Below are 12,074 nucleotides of genomic sequence, written 5' to 3'. Positions count from 1 at the left end.
AAAGAATCTATAACTTCAACAAGCAAACAACGAAATCGCAACGTACATTACAACAATTTAAATTGAAAGTTCTTTGTACAGTATGATATAACTGTGCCGTTCCACATATTACAAACAACATGAAACTTATCCAGATATTACGTTAAAGCATAAGGGAAAAAAAAAAACCGTATTATTGCAAGTGACATACTGGATCTGTTTAAGGTTCCCCACAAGGAAGTATATTCTCTTCTTCGATCGTGTTTAACATCTTTCAAACACTTGCAAAAGATGTGTCTCGTAATCACTGTTGTCGCCATATGTTACTGACATGTGTTGTTACTCCGTTGCGTTCACCCGTTCGCTTGCTCGAGAAAACAGAATGTTTACACCTCCACGCTGAGATTCAGTGGTTTCCAAATAAACAACTGCAAATCAGAGACAACACACACATATACGGATAAATAACTATCCAAATGAAAAGCAGGAAGTAAATAAATTTCGACGCCCACTCATGTAAAATCCAGCAATCTGAGTCAGGATTAATTCGTAATCCGTATTTGATTGCATTGAATGTATTTGCAGAAGCTAAAAGAGAAAAAAATAATGAAGAATCTCAAAGTATTATGAGGGGACAAAGGAAGTACGGAATAACATGTTTTTTTACTCAGTGGCTCATTTAGTCTAGATACAAAAGAAAGAAAAACGAAGAGAAAAAAGAAAATGAAGTTCTTGCTCTGAAAAGTGTGCGAAAACGCATGACTATATATTGCAGGGGGCCACTTCAGACTTCGCTTGAAGTGGGCAAGAGCACCACCGCCATAAGACTTTCACGTTTTGTACTAGTATATTAGTAGACAATCGATGTATATGTATTCCTCAACTCTTGGAGGGGGCAATTGCCCCTGATGTATTGATTTTTAGATACTGTAGCATGCATTAAGAAAAATGCAACCAACCGACACATTTTCATGTGATACGAATACTTTATACACGATAATATGATAAAGATCTTGTGATCTCTTCTGCCAAATATTAAAGTAAGTGACAATTCTTCTTTTTCCCTAAAAACGAAAAAAACTACAAGTAGACACTTATCCATATTCTAGGAAAAGAGAAGGATTCTATATTTGGCAGAAGAGACCAGAAGATCCAACATTTGATGAGCAGGAGAGATCCAAGTCAGATCTCCATATGACGGAGACTTCGGAAGATGTACAGTACAGATTCCAACTAAGACGACTGTTGGAAGCTTCTCCATCAAATTGACTGAACCCTCAAGCTAACCTACGGCAGTTTATATATATATATATATATATATATATATATATATATATATATATATATATATATATATATATATATATATATATATATATATATATATATATATGTATGTATGTATGTATGAATCGTGTAGTGGTTGAATTCCTCTTAACACTATTCTGCTATGACCCACTCACCTATGGAAGTCACGCTGTTAGTTGGGAACTTCTGGTCTCTTCTAATTAAAAAAAATCAAGAACCAAATTTCTGGTCCTTCAATCTGTATGAGAAAATTAATAAAAGATATACTTTTTTCCTCGATTGTGATTTACACCACGTTATCCCTCCTAGGGTAAATTCATCACACATTACTGTTTCCAATGTATGTTAGGATCACAATTTTTTCTCGACTGTGATTTACACCGCAATACGAACAAATGATTGGACACGTTACGACATACGAAGGAATCACGCTGTTAGCTATGAAAGGAATGGCAGCAGGAGAAATACCAGGACGAACGCGATGGAAGTATAGGACCAAATAACACAAGAAGTAGAGAGGAAAAGGTATACGGAAAAGAAAGACTCAGGATAAGGAAAAGTAGAAAGTTGTGTCAAATCAATCAAAGGATACTGCCCCAGAAAGATGTTGTCGTAGTAAATGAAAATTTGAAATGAAATCTTTGAGTTTTACGTCCCACGGTTATGCCGGTTAGGCTAAAGGAGACGGTGATGATGAGAGATGAGTGAAATGGTGGAATGAAGAAAGTGGGAGGAAACGGGAGAGCCCCGAGAAAACCCACGAGCATGGTGTTTGTCCACCACAAAGTTCAATTGGCGGGAGCTGGGATCGAACCCGGGACCCCAAACACCAGAGGTGAACGCTCTACCACTGAGCCACCGCGCCCCCCAAATGAAAATTTGAGTTTGAGTTGTTATGTTTTACGTCCTTGTGCAGCACCGATGCTATGAAGAACGGGTCCCGACCACTAACATGGACCTCAATTACGACAAAGGCTGAAACTCGATGCAGAGTTGTCGGATGCATTGATCATCATGCAATGATCAATCCTCACAGTATATGCCGTTCTCCACCACATTATATAACACACAAGAGAACTGGATCACATGTCCATGCCATTGGTCCCTGGTGGTTGTAAATGAAAATGTGTCAAAAGATTTACACTGCTACAGGATGGCTACAAATTAATTGATTTCTGCTTACGTCCTTTGTGAGCAACAAGACTATATAGGACGAGAACTACGATTTAAAATGGTTTAAAATGTCATTTGAATCACCTTAGTACTTTTGAAACTGTCCAACCTGGAATCGAATCTGAGACATATACTAAAGGCACGAATGTTAGCTATTAAACTAACGATATAGAACATCAAACTTTTTTTTTTTTGTTGTTGTTGTTGTAAAAGTAACGATATTGGCAGGACAAAATTGAAAGTGTTTAGCTTACTTACTTACTTAAGCCGTCCTCTTCTACCTTCCAGTGTAGAGGGGTTTCCAGAGAGCTTTCCAACCATCTCTGTTTTGTGCTGTTGTCTGCACCGTCTTCCATGGAACCTTCTTGTTCTTTGCGATTTCTCGAATATCTTCCAGCCATGTTTTCCTCGGTCTTCCTCTTGGTTTCTTTCCTATAACTTTTGCCTCGTATACTTGTTTCACTATTCTCTTTTCATCCATTCTTGTTAAATGACCAAACCATCTCAACTTTATTTTCTGTATTTCATCTTCCAATGGGGCTATTTTAAGCATTTCTCTTATTTTTACATTCCTTATCTTGTCTCTTCTAGTTTTACCCTCTATTTTTCGCAGAAATCTCATTTCCGTTGCTTGTAGTTTCTTTTGTTGGTTTGTACTCAAGGTCCAAGACTCACAAGAATATGTTAATATTGGCTTATATATCGTTTTGAATACTGTTGTTTTTGTTCTTTTTGTTACTTCCTTCCTGTTCAGGAGCTGTGTCTTTAACCCATTAAAACATCTTCCTGCAGCTGCTACTCTGTTTGAGATTTCTGTGTCTAGTTTTCCTTCTTTATTTATCCAGGTTCCGAGGTATTTGAAGTTATCCACTTGTTCTATTGTTTCATTTCTGATTTTGATGTGGTGCTTTTTGTCTTCTTTAGAAATTATCATCGATTTTGTTTTGCCTATGTTTATTTTTAAATTTCTCTTTTTCAAGTGCTCTTCCCACAACTTTAAGTTAAAATTCAAATTTTCTTCTGATTTGGCTATTAGGACTACATCGTCTGCAAATGCTAATTCTGCGATTTTTATTGGTTTCATTTTCCAGAAGCCTACTTCATACCATTTGTTGTTCTTGCGGCATTCCTTCATAACGTCATCTAATACATGGTTGAACAAAATAGGGCTGAGTACACAGCCTTGTCTTACTCCTGATATAGTGTAAAATTCTTTTGATGTTTCATTACATGTCCTGACGTAGTTCCTTGTTTGTCTATAATAACACTGAATTACATTTGCTAACTTACTATTTACATTCCTATTTTTTAGGCTTTTCCATATTTCTTCTCTTCTGACGGTATCAAATGCTTTCGTTAGATCTATGAAGCAAAGATGTATTTCTTTATTTTGATTTATTCCTTTTTCTATGATTTGTCTCAGCGAAAATATTTGATCTTGTGTGCTTCTGTTTGGTCTAAATCCACTTTGAGAATCTTCCAGTTGCGGTTCGATTTCCTTCCTTAGTTTTTCATCAAGAATCCTTGCAAAGATTTTAGCTACTGTACTCAGGAGCGAAATCCCTCTATAGTTATTGCAGTCTTTATTGTCACCTTTCTTATAAATGGGTACTATCACTGCGATTTCCCAATCACTGGGTACTTGTTCCTTCTTCCAAATCAAGTTAAATAACTTTAACAGCATTTTTCTTCCAAACGTACCTAGATGCTTTATCATTTCTGGAGCAATTCCATCATGTCCTGATGCTCTTCCGGCTTTAATTTTCTTTATTGCCCTTTCCAATTCTTCCTGTTGGATGTTATTTTCCGTCTTTTCTGTTTTGTGTCTGTCGTCTTCTTGTGACTGTTTTTCGGTTCCTCTATGCGCATAATTCCTTAACTTTTGCCTTATATTTTCGACTCTCCTATTTCTTTCTTGTATTGGTTCCTCCTTCTCTTTCAGTGTTTCTTCGAAGTATTCTCCCCATCTTTTTATTATCTCATCTTCCTTAACCAATATATTCCCTTCTTTATCATATATTCTTTTAATTATTGGCTCTTTTTGTTCTTTTCTCATTGATTTTAGTGTACCATAGAATAACTTTAAGTTTCCTTGATAATTCTCCTGTAATCTTTTCCCGAAGTCTTCCCAAGCTTCCTTTTTACTTTTTATTACTAGATCCTTAACCTTTTTCCTCTGTTCTTTGTATCTCTCATAGTCGTTATCCGTTTTCGTTGATAGATAGTTTTTCCATCTTTTCTTCTTTTCTCTGACTTCATTTTGAATTTCTTCATTCCACCATGCTGTTCTTTTAATTTGCGATCCCCCAATTTTGGATTTCCCGCATACCTGCACTGCTATCTTTATGATTGTTGTTTTAAATTGCTCCCAAAGTTCTTCTACGTCCTCTATTTCTTCTTTTTGTAGTAACCTTTCGAATACTTCTTCTGTTTCTCGTGTGTATGCTCTTCTAGAGTCTTCTTCTGCCAATTTCTTAATCTTTATTTTCTCTGTAACTTTCCTTTTTCTAATGGCTGGTTTTCTTGTTTCTTCTCTAGTAACTATTACTTCCATTGCTAAAAGATAATGATCGCTCCCTATTTCTGGTCCTCTCATAACTCTTACATCCTTGATTTCTTTCCATTTTTCTCTAGGCACTAATATGTAATCTATTATAGATTTCTCTTTCTTTGATGGTTCTTCTCTTGTATATAGATGGATATTTTTGTGTTTAAATTTTGTATTGGTTATTACGAGGTTGTTTCCGACGCAAAACTCGAAGATTCTTGTTCCGTTGTCGTTTTGTATTGTTTCACCATATTGCCCTAGTAGCCCATTATAGTTCTTATAGTTTCTCCCAACTCTTCCATTGAAATCTCCAATTACTATTGTTGATAGGTTGCTGTTGTCTGTTGTTTGTTGTAATGTGTTCCAAAATACTTCTTTCTGTTCTACTGGAGCATCTTCACTTGGTCCGTACCCTATAACTATTTTTTCTCGTCTATCTTCTTCCTGATCTAATATGATTGTGAGTGTCATTATGTTTTCGTTCACAAACTCCCAGTCTTGTATTCTGTTTATAATGTCCTTTTGTACTATACAACCTACTCCTCTTCTTGCTCTTTCGAATTTTGATACTCCTGAGTAAAATAAAGTATACCCATTCCCTATGTTTTCTATACCTTGTCCTTTCTTTTTGGTCTCGGTTATTCCTATAATTTTCATGTTTAGCTCCTTTGCTTCTGCTGTTAGTTCTTGTTCTTTTCCTGTTAATCCTCGAACATTCCAGGTTCCAATTCTCATATATCCTAATCCTCGCCTTGTTGTTATCAGATCATCCAAACCGGCTCTCTGTTTTCCTGTTCTTTTGATGGTTGACGATTTCGGACATACGAGTTATCAGCCCGTAGTATCCTATCGTGATGAAGGGGTTGCCTTCTTTAGGTGCTCACGCTCACCTTTGTCTGGCTGTTGGTCTGCAGACTTCTTGTTTTACAGGGAATTAATGCCTAACCCTCCTCCTTTCTCATCCGGGCTTGGGACCGGCAATGGCGGAGTTGAAAGTGTTTAGCACCATTCTCTAAACACTTTACCATAAGTTCCAGATGTTCCTCAGAGCTATCTTCAACATGAAAGGGTTAAGAGAATTGTTACAGTGTGGTTATCTTTTCACAGAGATTATTCAGATTCCAAACTTCCAGAGTACAAATCTTACACTTAAAAATACTTCATATTGGAAAGCCCAACGCATTTAGATTAGGTGACTATGATACCAGGTCCACAGGCTCTCTTCTCTCAATCCGTTACCTAAGAACCAGGTCATTCAACCAATATCTTAAGAAAACACTAATTCTACTTTACAGGCAGTCTGTACTTTATGCAATAGAAATGCTTTGTTTGATAGATAAATTGAATAATATTGCAATGCCTCTTAGTTTGTATCTAAAGACCGATCGTGTCAGTGAAGCAAATCCTATCCAAAGTCGGAGGGCCACGGTGACTCAGTGGTAGAGCGCTTGCCTCTGGTACGTGGGGTCCACGTTCGATCTCCGGCCAAGTTCGTGGTAGTCAACATAGTTTCTGTTGATTTTGTCGGGGTTCCCGTCTTCTCCCACATTCTCATTCCATCAATTATTCCATCGTCATTCAGTCGCCTTAATCATTCGTCTCCCTTTGCCTAAAAATCATAATCATGGGACGTTAACTGAACGATCTCATTCCTATCCACAATCGAAACCTTGAAAAGTTCAACGTTTGTCTGGAGGTAGGGGTTGATTGAACTACATATATTAAGAAAAGAAAGAAAGAAAGAAAAAGTATCTAGTCGATTTTATGTTTAACTCAGAGGAGAAATAGCGGAGCTTATTTTTGTCCTAACCACAAAGGGAAGATCACACTTTCGAGTTTGATCAATTTCAATTCATAAATAATAAGAACAAATGCATTTCGTTTCTCATTGTGAAGCTACGATAGATTTCCAAACTTCAGAGGTCCAATATTTTAACCAGAAGTGATGTGTTTATCAGTTTCAGTTTCAATAGGTAGATACAAGTGGGATGTTGAATCTGTATATCAGATATTAAAAATATCTTGCTATATCTGGCCGTTTTCACTCTTAAAAAATCCAATATTAAAACCGGAATTGACATATATCTATCGTTTCCAGATTTGATTTGAAAATGAAATGAAATCTTTGAGTTTTACGTCCCACGGTTATGCCGGTTAGGCTAAAGGAGACGGTGATGATGAGAGATGAGTGAAATGGTGGAATGAAGAAAGTGGGAGGAAACGGGAGAACCCCGAGAAAACCCACGAGCACGGTGTTTGTTCACCACAAAGTTCACTTGGCGGGGGCTGGGATCGAACTCGGGACCCCAAGCACCAGAGGGTCTACCACTGAGCCACCACGCCCCCAGATTTGATTTGAGTTTAGCGTCCCTTTCATCAGCGAGGCTATATGAGACGTGGACTTATAGTCTAACGTGAGATCTGAACCACATGAGCTTCCACCGGCAATTGGACCAGGATCTCCTAAGGCAAAAATGCGAACGTTATACTTATTACCACGAGGGACCTCTGTGTTTTTGTTTTGAATAGAGGCGTTAGAGCCGATATTGGACTTATTCTTGGCACAGCAAAGCACATCATTAAACCGTTTCCAGCCCATTTTTGCTCTATGTGGGATCAATGTTGAATACGGAAATAATGGGTTTCTGCCAGTTATGGTTTCAGGAGAGGTTAAGGGCAGAGCCAACTGAAAAAGCTGCATATCTGAATATAATGTTTTCTTTGCTTGTTTGGACTTTAAAGCGACCCATACACTGACATGTTTTTCGACGTAAGAACAGAATTCATATGATGGTCTTGTTAGCATCTATCAATACGTTAGTGTATGGACCAAGGATGTTATAAAATAGAGGATCTGCCCATACAACAAAATCGTGAAGCCATACGTCACAGCTTCGCCACACCTACTCTGCCCACTCCGTGCCACTAAAATCGCAATGTTTCGAGCCAACAATCATGGCGGAAACGAGAGTAACCAATCAGACGTACCGGCTCAGACGATGCTCGTTTGTTTTTTGGCTTTATTGGGTGCATATGATGAAGATACGTATGGGCAGATCCTCTATTTTATAACATCCTTGGTATGGACCCATCGTAAGTTTACGTACTGAATTTTTATACGATACAGTATGGGCACAGGCAGTGAAAATGGTACCCTGAGAAAAGTTGGGTTGCGTGGTAGTGCCAAAAAAAAAAAAAAAAAAACCTATAACTGAGTTAATAGGTGGAAGGAAATTCAATTGGCACGGCAACATGTATTTAAAACAGCAGTCTGATCGGGAGGGAGGAGAGTGTGGACGAAAGTAAATATGAGGTTTTTGTTCAGTTGGCCAATTGGACAGCAGTATACTATGTATGGCAGAAGAAAAATGTGGAATAACGAATCATCTAATGCCAACAGTGAAGAATGAAGGATGTCATGTAATAGTGTGAAGATGATGTCGGTAAATGGGCCTCGAGAGATAGTCGAGTGGAACAACATGAGATTGGGGAGATATATTGTATTTATATATGGCCAAGTATATCGCAATGCAGATCTACGTATTCTTGAGATAATTTGCAAAAAAATGCAGATACATTACAGATAGAAGATACTTTCATATTTTAACAGGGAAGTAAACACAGCAGCAGAAGTGCAACTGGGGCTTATACAATTGCGCAACGGTGCTTCCAACCGGATTTAATATTAATCAACCATCTATGGAAAATTCTAACAAAAGCGTGCGGAATAGTTTACATCCACAACAGAGTTACAAAGAAGACTAGAGATGAATGGCGGAGACTTATGGATAAAGACACTGGGAACCTATAATACGAAATATACCGAGGCATCTGCGGGGATTACTTGGTCAAAAAGGATACCCTATTAAATATTGAAGTAAAAACACAAATTTCAATATGAGGTCATCGTCAGCAAGAAATAGGGAACTAATTGTTATATTTCTGGTTTGTTTATCGTTTACCGCTCTGTGTAATATGATCCAGGGTAATGTTTTGTACGGTAGATGTGTTATTTGAGTATATGTAAAATAGGAATCATTAAACACCGTGTTGTAGAACAAACGAATATTGATGTGGGCGACTGTATAATTCTTCATAATTTTATTAGATTTCTTAATTTGTTAGTTGAGATTTCTTAATTACAAAGAAAAAAAAAGATTTTCATAAAATTTAAACATAATGTGAGCTGTCTAATTTCTTTATGTCTTCAGACCCTTTTCAGGCAAACTCCTTTTTCACGTATTACCACCTATGTTATTTATGCGGATTTCATTTATCGACTCTCAAGCGAGAAGTTCCCATCTGTTCAGCTAGCAAGAGTAGTAGAACGTATTTTCAACAGCATTCACGACGAAACTCACTCCCACTCTCACACGTGACAAAGTGAAGCAGAGAGAAACGAAGGAAACTTGTGGAAAGCGAAAGGTCCTACTTTTGATATATATATATATATATATATATATATACCGCATCGGAAATCAATGGCAGTTCAAGTGAAAGATGGCCACATACGAACGACGGACCCCCCAATACAAGCTACAAGTCCTCCTCCTTCCTCCTTCCAACCAAAAGCGTCAGCCGTTGGGTCTTGGGATCTCATTCGAAGAGAGAGAAGGTGCATGGCATACACTGTGGAAAAGAATAAAAAGCCTTTCCTTCCCTCTTCCAACATCTTTTATTCTTCCAAAGTCTTCTGTGATAACAACCTATGTCCTCGCCCTTCAACAAAAGTAGTATCGATCAGGGATCGTCAGAAAAACATTTGGGCCCTGCTTCTTTTCCTCCCCACCAACCAACTCTAGGCCCAAAATCTTTCTTTATTCTTCTTTCTTTCAAAACAAAAAGAAAGAAGTTAGTATCTGCAAGATTCTTTCTTCAGATTCTCTAGAAAAAAGGTAAAGTAGATGAGTTGACTTTTTTTTTTACTTTCTTTAATGTATAAAGATATTGAACTGTCAGCAACAAAAAATAAGTTTTTTATTTTCATTTTTTTAACGCTGAAAATCTAAGAAAGAGATAATAGGTCGATACTTGCCATATGACACCACTTCTTTGTCTGTAAAAAGTATTAATTTAAAACATTGAAGCTAAGTTGAAATGATCCTCATTTTGAACCCCGATGAATATAATAATGAATGTACAGGGTGAGTCGAAAATACCACTAACCCCTACGTATATGAGATATAAGTAGTCACTTTGTACACATTTCACTGCAGATACTGATGTAACTGTTGTATATTTTATCGTGTGTACCTCATACTGTTATATTATGTTGTTTTTATTTAATGTATTTGATTATTTCATTGTAGATAGTAGGAACCATAGTCAATAAGTCATCGTATACTGCAGTGCATCTGGGACCATGAACGACGTTACACACCCAAATCAATGACTGACATTCAAAGATACGAGTATTTTGCTGCAAAGTTTAATAAGCTTCCCCACTCAATAAAACGAAATTGTGCTGGAAGATTTTTTTTCAACAGGTCGTATCCAAGTCAGACTTCAGGACAACCATCAGCAAAGGAAAGAAACTGTTCTCTGGCTGCTCCATCCGTTGAATGATCACCAAAAATCAGTCCGAAAACGATCGCAGAAAATGAGAGTGATATATACAACATTACGAACTCATGCATTACAGAAGATATGCCAGGTCTTTGGTGAGGGTGTCGTGACTACGCGGACAGTGCAGCGGTGGTTTAAGGACGGTGACGAAACACTCGAAGATGCACCACGTGCTGGAATACGAACACATGTACACAATCAATATCTTCAGGCAGCAATTGAGACGAACAGTGGACAGACATGTGAGGAACTGGGACTATAATTCAGTGTGAGTGGATAAACCATTCGCCAGCACCTTCATCAACTAGGGAACCACTACAGGTTGAGTAGCTGAGTCCCACATGATTTGACTCCTGGCCAGAAGGCAACGCGAGCAGACACCTATGTTTCTTTGCTGGCTCGTCTGAGGAAGGAGCCATTTCTGGACAGAGTGTTGACATGTGATGAGAAGTGGGTCCTGTACGAAGCTCCACGAAGTCATCATCATTGGTTAGCATCCCATGAACCGGTTCCAAAACAGCTGAAACCAGTACTGCACCAGAAGAAGGTCCTCCTGTGTGTTTGGTGGACTGCTCGCGACATCGCGCATCGGGAACTGCTACCAGCTGGTCAGAGCATCAATGCAACTGTGTACGGTTAGCAGTTGAGCTGTGTTGAAGAAAAACTCAAAACTTTGGAGCCAACACTTCTGAATCGTAAAGGAGCTCTCCTGTTACAGGAAAAAGCTAAGCCCCGCGTGGCTAGGATGACCCGGGACAACATTCAGTGTTTCGCCTTGGAAGTGAAACACTATTGCATCCGCCATAATCCTCGGACATTGCACTGTCCGATTATCACTTGTTCCATTCCTTGGACAATTACTTTAGAGGACGCCAGTTGAAATCCCTAGTAGAGGTGCAAAATACACTTGATACCTTCTTCGCTTCACGGCCCACCAAGTGCTACCGCGATGGAATCCATGTCCTTCGAGAATGTTGGCAGAAGGTCGTCGATGCTGATGGGGACTACTTTTGATCATTCACGTACGTCTTACGTGACATATCGATGTTCGAAAGTGGTGGATGAAAAAGCGACAGAACTTCCTTGGTTACCTTTATGTGATTCCCTGGTAACTCAGTACATTTCAAAATGTGGCCTACAGCGTTGTTCGGTGCAATGCTTCAACTGTTGTCTATAGCATCCTCAAATCACACATTTCTTCTGTTGTTATATTATATTCGCTTCATATCCATCAGCATTCATATATGGAATATACATAGGGTTATAGAGGATTGGTTAGGATTAATTTATTGCTGTTTAGTTATTTATGATCAAAATGTTCGTTCATATGATGCTGGTATATTAACTGATAAGGGTTTTCGGAGTATTCCCTCTATATTTCTGTATAATGTTTTCGAAGGGGGTGCCGTACAGACGGTACAGTTATATGTTTCTCAGAGAAGGCCCAAATATACCCTATAGGGTAGAACCCCCGGGAGGTGCATGTTATGAGTTTCTATTC

The 12,074-nt window shown here is 38.2% G+C and overlaps 1 protein-coding gene across 1 annotated transcript; it reads right to left on the bottom strand.

Annotated features, from left to right (window-relative positions):
• Positions 1 to 318: 318 nt before the first annotated feature.
• On the bottom strand, positions 319 to 5,743 carry LOC145675861 (uncharacterized). Its single transcript, XM_081746674.1, has 3 exons — positions 4,790 to 5,743; positions 3,409 to 4,636; positions 319 to 407 (listed from the first exon to the last, which is right to left on the bottom strand). The coding sequence occupies exons 1-3, from the start codon at positions 5,741 to 5,743 to the stop codon at positions 319 to 321; spliced, it is 2,271 nt and encodes a 756-aa protein (XP_081602800.1).
• Positions 5,744 to 12,074: the final 6,331 nt, after the last annotated feature.

The sequence above is a fragment of the Thermobia domestica genome, chromosome 1 (assembly GCF_964235325.1).
Source record: "Thermobia domestica chromosome 1, izTheDome1.hap1.1, whole genome shotgun sequence".
In the NCBI taxonomy this organism is placed as follows: domain Eukaryota; kingdom Metazoa; phylum Arthropoda; class Insecta; order Zygentoma; family Lepismatidae; genus Thermobia; species Thermobia domestica.
The sequence above is the reverse complement of the archived record's forward strand: the minus strand, read 5'-3'. Positions and strand labels throughout refer to the sequence as shown.

What these genes read in the sequence shown, in the direction of transcription:
- LOC145675861 (XM_081746674.1), bottom strand. Translation starts at nt 5,743, where the DNA reads ATGAGAATTGGAACCTGGAATGTTCGAGGATTAACAGGAAAAGAACAA. An exon ending in TCATAAAGATAGCAGTGCAG is followed by an intron (nt 4,637 to 4,789) that starts GTATGCGGGAAA and finishes TACAAAGAACAG; the next exon opens with AGGAAAAAGGTTAAGGATCT. An exon ending in AAATTTAAAAATAAACATAG is followed by an intron (nt 408 to 3,408) that starts GCAAAACAAAAT and finishes TCTGATTTGCAG; the next exon opens with TTGTTTATTTGGAAACCACT.